Raw genomic sequence first — 16,263 nt, forward strand, 5'->3', positions numbered from 1 at the left:
GCGTGCCCGCGCGCGGGGCCGCTTCCGGCCGCGCTCCCTTTGTGCGGGACAAGATGGCGGCGCGGGCCGGGTTCCAGGCGGGGCCCGCGGGCGGCGGCGGCTCCGGGGCCGCCCCGGGGGCCGCGCTGGGCCCGGGCGCGCCGGGCGGGGCGGTGCGCATGGGCCCGGCGCCGGGGCAGGGCCTGTACCGCTCGCCGCTGCCCGGAGCCGCCTACCCGGTGAGGCGGGGGCGGCGCGGGGCGGGGCGCGGGGCCGGGCGCGGCGGGCGCTGACCGGGTGTGTTCTCTCCGCAGCGCCCCGGGATGTTACCGGGAGGCCGCCTGGCGCCGCAGGGCCCGGCCATGGGCCCGCCGGGCTACGGTGGGAGCCCCGCGGTGCGGCCCGCGCTGGCGCAGGCCGGGCTGGACCAGGCCCGCAAGCGGCCGGCGCCGCAGCAGCTCCAGCAGGTGCAGCCGCAGGCGGTGCCCAACCGCAACCACAAGTAAGGGACGGGGGGAAAACGGGGCGTACGGGGACATCCCGGGGACATCCTGGGGCGCTGGGAGCATCCCGGGGCAGCCGGGATATCCCAGGACATCCCAGAGCGTTCTTGGGACAGAGGGGACAGCTGTGGGCAGAGGGGACATCCCGAGGCGTCCCCGGGCAGCAGGGACATCCCTGAGCATCCTGGGACCGTCCTGGGGCAGTGGGGACATCCTGGGGCTGCTGGGTACTTGACCCCGGGCATGATGGGCATCCCTGGGCATCGGATGGAACCCCCTTCCCAAGGGATGTAACCCCCTTCCCAGGGGATGTAACCCCCTTCCCAGGGGATGTAACTCCCTTCCCGAGGGATGTAACCCCCTTCCCAAGGGATGTAACCCCCTTCCCAGGGGATGTAACCCCCTTCCCAAGGGATGTAACCCCCTTCCCAATGGATGTAACTCCCTTTCCAAGCGCTCAGAGGGATGGGAAATGCTGGGGTCAGCAGTTAGTGCTGCAGGGCTCAGGTAACTGGAGGGCCCCTGGTCAGTCAGCGCTGTGCAGGTTTGGGAATTCCCACGGCCAGATCCGTTCCAGTTTTCCCACCTGTTTGTGCCTCTTCCCCCCCGCCCTGCAGCGCCAAGAAGAAGAAGATGGCAGACAAAATCCTCCCTCAGCGGGTGAGTGGGACCCAGGGGGAGAAGGGAGGGAGCCTGGGGCACTCTGGGGAGATGGTTGATGGGAATCTCCATCCTTGCCTGGTCACAGATCCGGGAGCTGGTGCCCGAATCCCAGGCCTACATGGACCTGCTGGCCTTCGAGAGGAAGCTGGACCAGACCATCATGAGGAAGCGCCTGGACATCCAGGAGGCCCTGAAACGCCCCATCAAGGTAGAGGGGAGTGCAGGGCAAACATCCAAGGCGTGGGGGGCTCCTGGGGCACTGAGGGGTCGGGTCCTGCCAGCCCGGAATGTTGGGAACGTGCGCCCCCGGGGAGAGGGAGAAACACTGAGCTGAGTTTTAGCGAGGCCTGAGCAGGAGGGCAGGGCGAGCCCTGCAGGGGAGGGTTCACCCTGATCCCGACGCTTTTCCTCTCGCAGCAAAAGCGGAAGCTGCGCATTTTTATCTCCAACACCTTCAACCCGGCCAAGTCGGACGCGGAGGACGGCGAGGGGACCGTGGCCTCCTGGGAGCTCCGGGTGGAAGGAAGGCTGCTGGAAGACGTAAGTGGGGGAACACCCAACCTCCGAGGAGTCAGTGGGGCTGGAATTGGCGCTGAAAACCAGTTTGTGAGTGTCTGGGGGGGGCACAGCTGGGGCTTGATGTTCCTCCTTCGTCTCTGTTTCCCAAGGAGTCTGGTGGTGACGAGACCGAGAGCCCAGCCTGGAGACCGATGGGTATCCCCACGGCAGGACACGAGTTGTCCAAAGTTCTTAGAGCTGTGGGAATCACTGGTGAGAGCAGCTCAGTGGCACTCGTGTCCCCAAAGCTGTGAGGAGCAGGGCCCTGGCATTGTACGTACCCGCTGAGGGGTTTGGCTCCCGCCAGCTCGTCTTTAACTCCAGCCTTTCCCTTTTTTTTTTTTTCTGACTTGGAGGCTTGATTTTTTTCGAGCACACGTTGGTGAATTCAGGTGTTGAGGACTCACAGGAGCTGTCGTGCACGGTGGCTGTGCTTGAGTGCTGAGACCTGCTGTCCTAACCCTCTTCCTTCCCTGTGTTGCTTGCAGTCTGCTCTGTCCAAATACGATGCCACCAAGCAGAAAAGAAAGTTCTCGTCCTTCTTTAAATCTCTGGTCATTGAGCTCGATAAAGACCTGTATGGCCCTGACAATCACCTAGTAGAGGTGAGCTGCTTTTTTCCTGTGTTACCTCTGGGAGTGGGTTTGGTGTTTCAGCTGGTGGGGTTTGTGCAGCACTCGTGACCTGGGAGGTGGAGGGTTCCTGGGAGCCAGGAGCTCTTTGAATTCTCAGTTGAGCTTTTCCTCTCACCTGCTGAGGGTCTGAATAAACGTTATTAACTCCCGTTTCAGGCTGTAAGAGGGAGGAATCTCAGCTCTCTCTGGGTGGGTGTGGGTTACTGGCAAAGCTTTTGGGTGCCCAGCAGCAGGAGCAGAGGGGGTGCAGAGGGGGGCACCACGGGTGGGGGGTGTTTCTAAGCTCCCTCTCCCGTTGCAGTGGCACAGGACTGCCACGACTCAGGAGACAGACGGCTTCCAGGTGAAGAGGCCGGGGGACGTGAACGTGCGCTGCACCGTCCTGCTGATGCTGGATTACCAGGTGAGACAGGGGGAGAAAATTCCTCCCTGGAAGCCTGGGGAGGCCCTGAGGTTGCCCAGAGGAGCTGTGGCTGCCCCATCCCCAGAAGTGCTGGAGCAGCCCGGTGTAGTGGAAGGTGTCAGGGGTGGGACTGGGTGGGCTTTAAGGTCCCTTCCGACCCAAAACCGTTCCGTGATCCCATTCTGGGAGCAGCAGCGGTGCTGGGGCTGCACCAGTGCCTGGCGCCACCTCACCACCCTCCCCCCCCTGTGCTCCTTGTGCAGCCCCCCCAGTTCAAACTGGACCCCCGCCTGGCTCGGCTGCTGGGGATCCACACGCAGACCCGGCCCGTCATCATCCAGGCCCTCTGGCAGTACATCAAGACCCACAAGCTGCAGGACCCCCACGAGCGGGAGTTCGTCATCTGTGACAAGTACCTGCAGCAGGTGAGGGGGCCCCTGGAGCAGCCCCTGGCCCAGCTGCCCCCCCGAGGACCCCCCCAGCCCTCCCTCACCCCCTGTCTGTGCCGCAGATATTTGAGTCCCAGCGCATGAAGTTCTCCGAGATCCCGCAGAGGCTCCACGCGCTGCTGATGCCCCCAGAGCCCATCATCATCAACCACGTCATCAGGTGAGGCTGCTCCACGGGAATTCCCGTGCCCAGGAAGGAGAGGGGAAGGGCTGGGGGGCGGGGAGGGACCACAGGAGGACGATGTGACGTGGTCCCACACTACCAGTCATCTGTTACCACATCCTCTGTTACCTCATCCCACTTTTCCAAAGGCTTTCCCACATCCCTGCTGTCCTTTGCCACGGACAGAGCCCCGCTTGGAGCGATCACTCCTAGTGCTGCAAAGCCATCAGTGGAGCTTTGCTGCTGCTGGGACTGAGGCTGACGCTGGCAGGGCTTTGTCCCTGTCCCTGCCTGCAGCCCACGTGCTGCAGCATCCCAGAGGGGCTGCGTTTGCTCCTTGAGCTACTTCCATTTGAGCTGCTCCCAGATTTTGCCCTTTTTTTCTTGACCTACTAACTGACTTTGGCTCCTTCCTCGAGCTGCTCCCTGATTTTGCCTTCTTGTGGATGTCCCCAGCGTTGACCCAAATGACCAGAAGAAAACAGCCTGCTATGACATCGATGTGGAGGTGGATGATACCTTGAAAACCCAGATGAATTCCTTTCTGCTCTCCACAGCCAGTCAGCAGGAAATTGCTGCTCTGGATAACAAGGTGGGAAAAAGCTTTTTCAGGTCTGCTCTCCTTGTAGCTGGGCAGGGATGTGTGTCTGCGGCAGGTGAACCTGGACAGGACAGGAGTGGGGTGAGCTGTGCTTACAAATGGGTGGCTGCACCTGGAAGGGCAATTTTTAAAGCAAACTGGGTAACATTTAGGGCAGGAAATTGGGAACTGAAGGTCCTGGCAGGTGTAAGCCAGCCAGGGAGCGCACGAATTCGCCTTCCTGTGCTGTGCCTCTTGATGTTTGTGACCTTTCCCCCGTTCAGCAGTTCAGCTCTTGTGTTTGTCTCCTTCAGATCCACGAAACAATCGAGACCATCAACCAGCTGAAGACGCAGCGCGAGTTCATGCTGAGCTTCGCCCGAGACCCTCAGGGCTTCATCAACGACTGGCTCCAGTCCCAGTGCCGGGACTTGAAGGTAAGAGCCGTGCCTTGTGTGGAAGGTGGATCCAGTCACACGCTCCCCTCATTACAGTGAGCTCCCACAGAGAGAAAGAGGCAATTTCCTGCTCGGAAAGCGAGGCTGGAATTGGAGTCGAGCACGAGAACGTGACCCGAGCGTGCTCTGAGAGGAAAGGGGAGGGTTTGCTCGGCGCAGCCAGAGCTTCTGCGCTCCCTGAGCTGCAGTTGTGTCCTTTGTGCTCTGCAGACAATGACTGATGTCGTGGGGAATCCCGAGGAGGAGCGGAGAGCCGAGTTCTACTTCCAGCCGTGGGCGCAGGAAGCCGTGTGCCGGTACTTCTACTCCAAGGTGAGTGTCCCCCAGCAGGGGCCCCTCTCCCAGGGGAGGGTCCCAGTTGGAGCTCAGCCTGTCCCAGCTGGGTGCTGCGCTGCTGCCCCAGCCCGGTGTGTCACAGCTGTGACTCTGCTTCCCTTGCAGGTGCAGCAGAGGCGGCAGGAGCTGGAGCAGGCCCTGGGCATCCGGAACACATAGGCTGCCCCGCTCCTCCCCAGCACCTCGGCTGTTGGTGGAGGCAGAGCTCGCTGTTCCAGCTCACAGGATCCCACTCCAGCAGCCAGGCCCCCTGTTAACTCCTCCTGGCATTGTCCCTGCTGGGGCAAGTCCAGGACAGCTGGGCTCTCGTGGGGTGTGACGAGCAGACAGGCTCCACCGAGCACACATTTCTACCTGGTTCCCTCCCTGACTGTTGCCTTGCCAGCCCCAAGGCTTCCCCTGTGACTCCCCACTGCCCGTAGCGTCCCCCGTAGCCAGAGTGACCTGGAGCCTCCTCCCCAGCCCCTTTTCCCCCCCAGCCAGCACCTGGCTGTGGCACTCTGGGAGCCTGGCTCTGCTCTAAGGTGTGGCTGGGCTCTGCCCTGCCACGTTTTACAGCCCGTGCCAGGTGCTGTCGTGGGCAGGACGCCGTGAGCTGACATACCTCCCTGCCCTGACCCTCTCCTCAGAGGGTGCTGCTGCACTGGGCTGCCCCACAGCTCACTCCCCTGCCTGAGGAAGTTAGTGGACTGTGTAGAGAATTTGCTTCTTCCCTTCTCCCTTTTTTTCCCCTGTCTGTCCCTTTCGCGTTCTGTGACGGACTGTCCTGGGCTGGGATCACAGGGAAGCGAGGTGTTGGCTTCCTGCAGGGATTTGGAAGCTTGGGATTGATGCAGCTCCTCCGCCCTTCAGACACCTACACCTGGGTTCCGGCGTGGCTGCTTGTTTTCCCTGGAGCAGGGATGCAGCAGCTGCCTGGAATGGTGCCTGGACACACACAGTGCTGTGGGCTCATTCCTTTGGCACAGCTGTCCTGTGTCGCTTGCTGTGGGGACCAGAGGCTCCTTCGTGTGGATCCGAGGGTGGCACGGGACAGTCCCTGGGAATGGACATTTTTTCCAAGCATATGTGAGTTAGCAGGTGTTTCCGTGCCGAAGCTCCTGTGGTTTTTAGTCGAGTTTTAGGTCACGGGGCTGCCATAGGGCCCAGCATGGTTCAGGAATGTACAAATAGATTTTTCTCTGCTGTGGGGAGTAGCAGCCCCGATGCCTCTTCACGGAACGAATTACTGGTGGTAATTCATTAGGAGCGTGAAATGGCTCCTCTTCACCCCAATCCCGGTGTTCCTGCTCGGGACTACAATGCAAATGGACTTGAAAGTCGGTCTGACTCTTGGGATAGCTGCAGGATCACGTTTCTGCCGAGCCCTCCCGGCCCGCCCCAGTGGTGTGGCTGAGGGGGCTGCCGTGAGCTGGAGCGCCTGGGTGGCCCTACTGCTCCTCGTGTCTGTGTAACTACGTGTCTGTGAGTAATAGGCTCTCGACTTGCCCTCTCCTTTGCCCTTCTGAAGCTCCCCTGTGGTACTGGGGTGAAGGTCTTGGTGCTGGAGAAGCAGCCCCTGACTCCTCAGGGTACCCCCACGTGAGGGATGCCGAGTCCTGCGTAGGCGAACGTAGCTGTTGCAGAGTAACTGCTTTTCTTAACTGAATATTAAGGTTTTTTTCCATGGACCAAATCTCTTTTTTTTTTTTTTTTTTTTTTTTTTTTTTTTTTTTTTTTTTTTTTTTTTTTTTTTTTTTTTTTTTTTTTTTTTTTTTTTTTTTTTTTTTTTTTTTTTTGTACTGTATCCTTGTAGGCGTCACCCAGTTTTAATAAAAGACTCCTGTGAAGGAAGCTCTCCCCTCCTCCTTCGTGCTGACAGCTCGCTCCCCTCCCCATGGGGGGATGACACTCCAGGGAAGGGACAGGATTATCTCCACTTTCTTCCTTTTTTTCCTTCTTGTCAAAGCCAGCTGGGTTAAGTGACTGGAGAGAAAACGTTCTTCATATTTTGGCCTTTTATAGCGAGCCCTCCACAGAGGGATCTCCCGGCTTGCACACTCTGCTAAGCCTTTGCAAAGTGCTTCTGTGGTAAACAAGGTCACCTCAGCAAAACTGGAAATCCAGTGGCCAAGGCTAATAAATCCTGCAGTGCCCAGTGCCCGCTCTGCTGGGCTGTGGCAGCCTGTTACAGGCCCCGGGGGAGGCAGGCAGAGTTTGGAGGAAACCGTATTAAAGTTTACATGCGAGGGTTTAAAATGATGCAAAAGGGGAATTCTTCTCTTTGCCCTGGTTGGTTGTAGAGCTGAAAATGCCTCGCAGCGAACCTGGGAGCCCCTGGGGCAAGGGAAGGCTCCTCTCTGAGGAGGAAAACGCAGCTGCCTCAGGCTGTGTTTGAGGCAGGAGCCAAGTCCTGGGGCTGCAGCAGGTGGTGCTTACCCCTTACTTGGGGGGAAATGGCACTTTCAGGGAGACAGAATGAAGTACTTTTATGCAGAAAAAGAGGGAGAGGCTCGGCAGGCACAACTGAAAGATCTCCTCGGGGTCTGCAGCTCCTCTCAAGGGACAGCAACGATCTCTTCTCTCTGTGAGCAGGGACAGCACCCAGGGAAGGGCTGGAGCTGTGCCAGGGCAGGGTCAGGTTGGGTTTTAGGGAAAGGTTCTTCCCCCCAGAGGGTGGTTGGCACTGAACAGGCTCCCCAGGGCAGTGGGCACAGCCCCAAGGCTGCCAGAGCTCCAGGACAGGGTGGGATTGTTGTGGTGTCTGTGCAGGGTTTAGGACTGGATTCTGATCCTTGTGGGTCCCTTCCAAGTCGGGACATTCCGTGAGTCTGGGATTCGGTGCCCGATGGCTCCGCAGGGACCTGCCCCAGCTCCCGGGCCGCCCTTTGGCCCCTCCGCAGCCCCCCGGAGCGGAGCCCCGGCCGTGCCCGGTGCCCCCGGGGCGAGGCGGGGCCGGGGGCGGGCCGGGGCCGCCCCTGCTCCGGGCGCCCTTCAAATAGCGGCGGCGGGTCGGGCTCCCCGAGCGCCTCGTCCCCGGCACCATGGGCGGCAAGAAGGTTTGCGTCGTGGGCTCCGGCAACTGGTGAGCGCCGGGCACGCGTGTCCCCTCGCCCCCCTCCCCGCTGCTGTCCCCCCGCGGTGACCCCCGGCTGGCAGGACCGGCCGCGGTGCCCTGGGCTGTCCCCCCCCCCCCCCCGGTGCCCACGGCCCCGCTGTGCCCACGCAGGGGCTCCGCCATCGCCAAGATCGCCGGCGCCAACGCGGCGCGGCTGAGCGGCTTCGAGAGCCAGGTGAGCATGTGGGTGCTGCAGGAGGAGGTGGGCGGCCGGCAGCTCACCGACATCATCAACACCGAGCACGAGAACGTCAAGTACCTGCCCGGCCGCAAACTGCCCCCCAACGTGGTGAGTGGGGGGCAGAGCTGACGGCTCCCCGGGGGGAGGCTGCTGGGGTGTGAGGGAGGGGATGCACCGGGGCTGTGTGGGGCTCTCCTACACCCTCCTGCTGACCTTGATCCGCGTTTGGATGAGCTGCGGCCCTGGCTGCTCTCGCTGCCCACCTTTGTCCCCCCCTCTGGCATCCCACGGGCTTGGCTGCGGGCCATGTGGCTGCCTCCGAGCTGGCACCGTCCCGCTCTGCCTCAGCCCTTCTCCAGCCCCTGGGCCCTGCCAGCCCTGGCAGGGACCTCAGCGTGGTGGCATCGGGCCCGTCCTTACCTGCCCAGTCCCTGAGAAACGGCCTCGATTCCCCCGTGCAGGTGGCAGAGCCAGACCTGCTCAAAGCCTGCGCAGGGGCCGACGTGCTCCTGTTCGTGGTGCCCCACCAGTTCATCGGCCAGGTGTGTGACCAGCTCAAGGGCCACGTGAAGAAAGAGGCCGTGGGGATGTCGCTCATCAAGGTGGGAGCCGGGCCGAGGCGGGGAGGAGCTGGAAGCAGCCTGGCTCGGAGGGGCTGCTGTGGGAACCCCGGGATTTCGGAGCAGAAACGGGCTCTGGGGTGATGGGGATTGTGGGGAGAGCAGGGGCAGAGTCTTCGTGGAGATTTGGAGGTGCTGGTGGGGAAGGGTGAGAGCAGGTGGGGGGTCTGTGAGGAGCAGGGCTCTGCTCAGCGTGTGGGGATCACGGTCGGGGCATCGCAGCACAGGGAATGGCGGGATCGGTGGCCAGGAGGGGCTCATGTCTCGTTGAGAGGGTGGTAATCACTCAAAGGTTGGACTCAGTGATCTCAGGGGTCTTTTCCAGCCTCGATGATTCATTGTGTGGTTCTGTGACCTCTGTCCCCGGGTTTGTCTCACAGGGTGTGGACGAAGGGCCGGATGGGCTGAGGCTGATCTCGGACATCATCCACGAGAAGCTGGGGATAGAGATGTCCGTGCTCATGGGGGCCAATATTGCCAATGAGGTGGCAGATGACAAGTTCTGTGAAACCACCATTGGTAAGGAGCCCTTGTCCCTCCTCGCTGGCAGCCTTCCTTTGGGATGAGGGGCAAAGTGGGGAGCACAGTGCAGGAGACTCCCTGGGAGCTGATCGAGCTCATTCCCAGGGTTTATGATGGGATCACTCATTTCATTAACAACACGCCTGGCACAAATTAGAGGGGTGGGCACCATGAGGCACTTGAGGAATAAGTTCCATCCTTCATCTCCTTGGGTGATCACCTGGATCTCACATTATTGCCAGCCAGGGCTGCCTGGAAGTTGATGCTGTTCCAACACCCTCCACACTGTTGGGAACCGTGCACAGAGCCAAAACCAACACAACAGCTTGCTGGGTTAGAGGTTGTGGGATTCAAAGTGTCTGTGTTTTGTTAAACAACAGCCAGCACGCTGGGCAGGAGGCTGGGGAGGTGGAACAGAGCCCACAGTGCCTGTGAACACACGGGACCCCCGCAGCAACGGGGAGGCCACCAGGCTCCAACCCCAAATTTGCAGCCTTTGAAGATGCCTCTGACCTACTGGGCAGGTCATTTCTGTCTTGCTCGATGAAGCAGCAGGGATTGTCCCTGTCCCCTGGGGAGTGCCAAGGCTGAAAGTTGCTTATCTGTCAGGCCATGTGTGCCTGGCTCTTTGTGGACCTGCAAATGTTTAGCCAATGTCCATCAGTTGGGCAATAGTTTCCTCTCCCCAGATGAGCTGCAGGGGAGAGCATGGTCCTACCTTGGGATCTCCCCACCTTCCTCCTCCTCCTCCTCCTCCTCCTCCTCCCTCTGTCTCCTCAGGCTGCAAGAACATGGAGCACGGGCAGATGCTGAAGGAGCTGATGCAGACACCCAACTTCCGTGTGTCGGTGGTGCAGGAAGCCGACACCGTGGAGATCTGCGGGGCTCTCAAGGTGGGTGTGCAGGGCTCGGTCAGCAGAGCCTGGGGGTCTGCAGGAGCTCTGCAGGGAGCTCTGGGGAGGAGGCTGACGGGTGATTGGACCCCACTGTGGCTCGCTGAGACCTCTGGGGCGAAGGCCAGACTTTGGAGGGACCTGTCCTGTTCAGCTGCCTGGAGGGATGATGGGCACTGTGGCTCAGGATCCCACACGAGACGAATCGTGGGCGCAGCGAAGCCCTGAGCTCCGCTGGGAACAGACCCCTCCACGCTCCCGTGGTTTTCCAGAACGTGGTGGCCGTGGGAGCTGGTTTCTGTGACGGGCTGGGCTACGGCGACAACACCAAGGCTGCCGTGATCCGCCTGGGGCTGATGGAGATGATTGGCTTTGCCAAACTCTTCTGCAAGGGCCCCGTCACCTCCTCCACCTTCCTGGAGAGCTGTGGGGTCGCCGATCTCATCACCACCTGCTACGGGGGCCGCAACCGCAAGGTGGCCGAGGCTTTCGCCAAGACGGGCAAGGTGAGCGGGGCTGGGAGTTGAGGGGTGAGGGGGGGTGTGGAGCTGTGCCAGGGGATGGTTAGGCTGGATATCAGGAAAAGGTTCTTCCCCAGAGGGTGGTCGGGCACTGACCAGGCTCCCCAGGGCAGTGGGCACAGCACCAGGCCTGCCAGAGCTCCGGGAGGGTTTGGACAACGCCCCGAGGGACAGGGTGGGATTGTTGAGGTTGCAGGCCCAGCTCCTCACTGCTGGGTTGTTTCAGTCCATCGAGCAGCTGGAGCAGGAGATGCTGAATGGGCAGAAGCTGCAGGGCCCCCAGACGTCTGCTGAGCTGCATCGGATCCTCAAGAGCAAGAACGCAGTGGAGAAGTGAGTGATGCAATCTGCTGGGGTTGGGGTGGGGCTGCAGCCCCGTCCTGCAGCAGCAGGGGAAACCCCCCCTTGGGTGTCTCAGCTGTTCAGGGCGATCCGTGCACTGCCCACATCACACCAGCTGGGCAGGATTCCTGCTGGATGGGGCCCAGTGCCACTGCCCCACCTGCTCCTGCTTGTCACGGCAGCAGTCGAGCTGCTCTGACCCTGCCAGCTGCGGTGTCATTGTCCCTCTGCCCGCAGGTTCCCCCTCTTCACCGCTGTGTATCAGATCTGCTACGAGGGCAGGCCTGTCACTGACTTCATCAAGTGCCTCCAGAACCACCCTGAGCACATGTAAGGGGCTCTGCCTGCCAGGCCACCACCGGCCCTGCTGAGACGCGCAGAGAGCTCCTGCCCACGGCACCCCCATCTGCTGCCACGGCTTCCTACGGAGTCCGGCTCTCCTGGGAGCCTTGGCAGGCTGCTGGAAGGGCAGAGGTTCCCCTCCCCAGCCCTGGGCACTGCCAGCCTGAGCCTGGCACAGAGGTGCCTGCTGAGCATCCTCTCTCTGTGAAGGGCTCGTTCAGTTTCTGCTGCTCTCTGAGGTCTGCCCTGAGCGGGACGGAGCATCTTCCTCCTTCCACTCCCTCCTGCTGGGATGGATTCAGCGCTGGGAAGGACTCTGTTGGGATTGATATGGGCTGGGAGGACAAACAGTGCCCCAAGTCCTCCCTCTCAGCCCCGTGGGGCCACTCTGGGTGACTCCAGCCCTTCCCTGCCTGCTGCTGCTGCTATTTTTGGCTTCCCTGCCTGGTGGAGAGGGCACGGTCCCCTGCCAGGCTCTACCTGCTGAGTGAAGCCCCCTCAGCACTCCCAGAGAGTGCTGAGAATCTTCTTCGTGAGCAGCACCAGCACAGACATGGCCTTCCTTCCACCCTGCCATGTGCTGCTCCCCGAGCCATCCCCAGCTGCTCCTGCTGCCCCCCTGCTCCAGAGGGACACTCTGGAGCTTGTTTGTTCAGAGCTTTTGCTCTCGCAGTTACACCTGGCCCCTGCCCCAGGGAACTCCCCCGTTGTCACAGGTTTGCCTGGGCTAATTCCACGCCCACTGGCTTCTCTCCCTGTCCCAGTTTGTCCTCTGGGGCTTGGCACTGCAGGGACCAACTGACCCCAAGCCTTTGTGACCCCTGCCTTGTACCTGCAGAGCCAGGGGGCGGGTACAGGGCACCTGGGTCCTGTTGCTGTTAAATAAATGACCCACAGCCACACTTTGCCCTCTCTGGCTCTCTTCAGCCTGTGCTTCAGCCTGCTCTGTTCTTCCTCGTGTGACTGCCCTGGAGCTGAGGAGCAGGTCCCACGCTTTCCCTGCGTGGGGATGCTGCAAACTGCCTGCTGGCACAGGGGCAGGAACGGGCACGTGGTCCACGACAGGGACAGGACAGGACAGGGCCTGTGAAACCTGCCCCTTGTCCAGGCAGGTGCCACGTGTCCCTCTGCTCCTCTGGAGCCGGCCGTGTTTGCTCAAGGCCGGCGTGTCCAGCGGTCACTGATCCTGCCTGGGCTGGAACGCTGGGATTCTGGAATGCTGCAGGGCTCCCCGTGCCCTCCATTCCCAGAGCTGTGGGGTCTCTGACAAGCACTGGTGCTTTTAAAACGACAGGAGAGAGGAGATGCTCCCCCCGTTCTGCGGCTCCGGTGCATCGCTGCCGCTGGGCTGGTGCCTGCTGGACGGAACAGGGCACTGCCCGTTCCCTCCTCGCTCTGCACCCTCCCGTGCTGCCCCAGAAACAGCAAGAATGTCCCTGCAGGTCCCTGTTTATGTCACACAGTGTCCCACTTGCTTTGTCTCGGCAGCGGTTCCAGGATTAAAGTTTGGCCGCGGGGCCGCGGCGGGTCGGGCGTTGAGCCGGGTCCAGAGTCCTCACCTGGGGCCTGCAGGAGCCCGGCCAGGACCCCACTGTGCCCCTCACGCTCTGGGCCTCCCCTCCTCTGATATCTTGGCTTCCCACGCCGTGGGGTTTTTATTCATCTCTTCCCAGCTGCTCTGCCCAGACTCGCCTCAGCCCTGAGCGTCTCTAAAGGTGCCTCGTACCGAGTGACCTTTGCAGGGCTCCGAGCCCTGCGCTCGGCGTCTTGCGAGGGGAATTTAATCTGCTGGCACTGCGCTCGTTTCTGTGCCTTTTATTAGCCACGTTTGCTCACCAGGCGCTCCGCGACCTTTAAATTCGGCGGAGCTGTCGTGGGGAGGGAGCTCCGAGGAGCTTAATTGAGCTTGGAGGGAGGATAAAGGAAGTCCAGCGTGTTCCTGCAGGGCTGGCACGACTTGTAGTTCCCTTTGTCTTCGAGAGCTTTCAGGAGCCCGAGTGTTTGGACATGAGGCTCGTGCAGGAAAGGATCCCCGAGCTCTGCTCCCAAACTCCTGTCAGCCCCTGCCTGGAGCCGCGGCAGGATCCAGCAGGGATTTGCGTTTAGCCGGGAGCTCCTCGGAGGTGGAAATGCTTTCTGCATCCCCCTCATGTGGGTTTCTCTGCCAGTGCCAGAGTCCTCGCAGAGCCTTTGCTCCCGAGCCTCACCTGGGGGGACCAGACACCCCCACGCTGGAGCTGGGAGTTCCTGAGCTATAAAAAGTTCTTCCCTTTGCCATTTGGAATTATGTTCTGCAGGCTCAGCACATCCCGGGAGCTGGGAAGGATGAGGAGAGGGGGGACAGGGTGACTTGTGGCGGCCTCGGAGCTCCAGGGAGCCCTGGACGGAGCAGGGCTGGCACAGCGGAGTTCAAACGCTGGGAAGGAGCTGCGGGAGGGGAGTTTGGGGGGTTTTGGGGGAAGGAGGCTCCGGGCTGGGGGCACATCGGGGACCCTGGGCAGGCACCGGGACCCTTGGGAGAACACTGGGGTCATTGGGATGGCAGTAGGATCATTGGGATGGCACTGCGGTCATTGGGATGGCACTGGGGTCATTGGGATGGCACTGGGATCACTGGGATGGCACTGGGGTCACTGGGATGGCACTGGATTCATTGGGATGGCACTGGATTCACTGGGATGGCACTGGGATCACTGGGATGGCACTGGGATCACTGGGATGGCACTGGATTCATTGGGATGGCACTGGGGTCACTGGGATGGCACTGGGACCACTGGGATGGCACTGGATTCATTGGGATGGCACTGGGGTCACTGGGATGGCACTGGGATGGCACTGGGATCACTGGGATGGCACTGGACCCTCGTGAAGACACCGGGACCCTCAGGATGTCACTGGAGCCCTTGGGAAGGCACCAGGGCCAAGGGGAAGGCACTGAGACCCTCAGGACGTCACTGGGGTTCTTGGGATGTCACCAGGGCTCCCGGGCAAGCACTGGGACCCTCGGGGTAACACCGGGCCCCTCAGGATTGCACCAGGGCCCTTGCTGAGAAGGCACTGGCACCCTCACGACGGCACCGGGACCCTCTGGATGGTACCGTGTCTCCAAGCCTCGAGGCTGCAGGGATCGGGGTGAGGGTGAGGAGGGCAGGCAGCCTCGGCTCCATCCCGGACTGTGCCCTGAGGGCTCCCCGTGCCCCTCAGGGCAGAGCCGTGTGGGCAGCGCCGGGGGGAGCTGAGGTGGGGGGGGCGGCGATGGCGGCGGCGGCGCCTGAGGGGGAGCTGAGGGGGAGGGGCCGCCAGGGGGCGCCAACGGGCGCGCCGCGCGGGACGGTCGAGGCACGTGACTCCTCCCGCGCGCGGGGGGGGGCACGTGACAGCGGCGGGGGCACGTGACGCGGAACGGGAGCGCGAGCGCGTGTGAGTCCGGAGGGGACGGGATGGGATGGGATGGGATGGGATGGGATGGGATGGGACGGGACGGGACGGGACGGGACACGGAGGGACGGGATGAGACGAGAAGGGTGTCGGTCACCGACCTGAGCGGGCCTTTGGGGACGATGCGGGACCGGGAGCGGCTGATCCACCTGAAGCTTGGAGAACTGGGCGGAGGGAGGTGTTAGAATTCGTTAGGATAACCCAGTGAGGTTCCAGCAAGGGCACCTGCCGGGTCCTGCACCCGGCGGAGGAGCAGCCCCAAAGCACCGGCACGGGCTGGGGGTGGACACGGGGGTCAAGGTGACAGTGAGCCAGCAGTGTGACCCGGGGCCAGGAAGGACAGTGGGATCCTGGGGTGCATCGGGAAGAGCGTTGCCAGCAGGCCAGGAAGGGGATCCTGCCCCTCTGCTCAGCCCTGGAGTGCCATGTCCAGTTCTGGGCTCCTCCGGAGAGGAAAGACTGAGGGAGCTGGGCTTGGTTAGTCTGGAGAAGAGAGGACTGAGAGGGGAACTCATCAATGTGTATAAATATTTCCCAAGTGTCAGGATGGTGCCAGGCTGTTCCCAGTGGTGCTCAGCCACAGGACGAGGAGCAGTGGCTATAAACCAAAATACGGGAAGTTCCACCTCCACACGAGGAAGAACTTCCCTTGGAGGGTGGCAGAGCACTGGAACAGCTGCCCAGGGAGGGCTTGGAGACCCCCCTCCTCTGGAGCCATCCCAAACCCCCCTGGATGTTTCCCCGTGTTACCTGCTCGGGGTGACCCTGCCCGGGCAGGGGCTGGGCCTGGGCGGTCTCTGGAGGTCCCTGGGGGCTCTGTGACGCTGTGGTTCCCCTGCAGGCACGGCCATGGTGTCAGGCAAGCAGCTGGCAGACTTTGGCTACAAGGCGTTCTCGGGCTCCATGATGCTGCTGACGCTCTACGGGGGGTACCTGTGCAGCGTCCGCGTCCACCGCCTGCTCCAGCGGCGCCGGGAGCGCCAGGAGAGCGAGCCTGGCCCCCAGAGCTGAGCCTGCAGCGGCACTGGGAGCTGGGAGCGGCCTCACACCCAGCCCTGGGAGCTGGGACCAGCCTGGGACCGGCCCCATGCCCGGGACTGGGATCGGCCCCAGGAGCTGAACCTGGCCTGGGACTGGTCCCATGAACTGAGCCTGGCCTGGGACTGGGACCAGCTCCATGCCCAGCCCTGAGACCTTCAGCTGGGACTGGGACTGACCGGGGGGGGGGGCAGCAAGACCCACCCTGTTGCCCCCTCCTGGGATGGGGAAGGAGGTGGGAGCTCAATAAAACCCGGGTGAAAAGCAGCCAGCTGTGGTGCTGTGTTTGTGGTGTCCCCCCCAAAGCAGGGAATCAATCACAGGCTGCGCTGGGGTTGGGAGGGACCTTCAATATCACCCAGTTCCATGGGCAGAGGGGCACCTTCCACTGGTCCCTCACCTCTTCCCTGTTCTTCCAAGCTCGGTCCGAAAGACGTCACCCCCAAGTTTCTGAAGCAACTTTTAATCGGAGATAAGAGTAAACAACAGTATAAAATGGTAACAAGTCGAGAAGTTTCCAAAATTCTGCTCCTGATTGACCG

The 16,263-nt window shown here is 61.7% G+C and overlaps 3 protein-coding genes across 6 annotated transcripts; all 3 read left to right on the forward strand.

The window, feature by feature from the left end:
• The first annotated feature begins 53 nt into the window (after positions 1-53).
• On the forward strand, positions 54-6,077 carry SMARCD1 (SWI/SNF related, matrix associated, actin dependent regulator of chromatin, subfamily d, member 1). Its single transcript, XM_027907107.1, has 13 exons — positions 54-218; positions 294-481; positions 1,100-1,142; positions 1,231-1,353; positions 1,563-1,685; positions 2,192-2,308; positions 2,640-2,741; positions 3,005-3,166; positions 3,253-3,350; positions 3,810-3,945; positions 4,248-4,370; positions 4,602-4,703; positions 4,833-6,077. Exons 1-13 carry the CDS (start codon positions 54-56, stop codon positions 4,884-4,886), a joined length of 1,536 nt encoding a protein of 511 aa, XP_027762908.1. The 3' UTR covers positions 4,887-6,077.
• A 1,609-nt stretch (positions 6,078-7,686) lies between these two features.
• On the forward strand, positions 7,687-11,642 carry GPD1 (glycerol-3-phosphate dehydrogenase 1). The gene is made up of 8 exons (XM_027907114.1): positions 7,687-7,791; positions 7,936-8,113; positions 8,467-8,607; positions 9,006-9,144; positions 9,928-10,040; positions 10,313-10,546; positions 10,788-10,894; positions 11,141-11,642. Exons 1-8 carry the CDS (start codon positions 7,751-7,753, stop codon positions 11,235-11,237), a joined length of 1,050 nt encoding a protein of 349 aa, XP_027762915.1. The 5' UTR covers positions 7,687-7,750; the 3' UTR covers positions 11,238-11,642.
• Positions 11,643-14,611: 2,969 nt separating this feature from the next.
• LOC114069959 (cytochrome c oxidase assembly protein COX14) lies at positions 14,612-15,736 on the forward strand. Of its 4 annotated transcripts, none has more exons than XM_027907119.1 (2): positions 14,612-14,656; positions 15,524-15,735. In XM_027907119.1, exon 2 carries the CDS (start codon positions 15,533-15,535, stop codon positions 15,692-15,694), a length of 162 nt encoding a protein of 53 aa, XP_027762920.1. In that variant the 5' UTR covers positions 14,612-14,656; positions 15,524-15,532; the 3' UTR covers positions 15,695-15,735. The 4 variants fall into 4 exon arrangements, with proteins under 4 accessions (XP_027762920.1, XP_027762919.1, XP_027762916.1 ...); XM_027907118.1 differs by lacking the exon at positions 14,612-14,656 and adding an exon at positions 14,681-14,700 and having other exon boundaries at positions 15,525-15,736; XM_027907115.1 differs by lacking the exon at positions 14,612-14,656 and adding an exon at positions 14,783-14,863 and having other exon boundaries at positions 15,525-15,736.
• The last annotated feature ends 527 nt before the right edge of the window (positions 15,737-16,263 follow it).

This window comes from Empidonax traillii, unplaced genomic scaffold (assembly GCF_003031625.1).
Source record: "Empidonax traillii isolate 1590-97213 ecotype Southwest subspecies unplaced genomic scaffold, ASM303162v1 scaffold1401:size261456, whole genome shotgun sequence".
Lineage (NCBI taxonomy): Eukaryota > Metazoa > Chordata > Aves > Passeriformes > Tyrannidae > Empidonax > Empidonax traillii.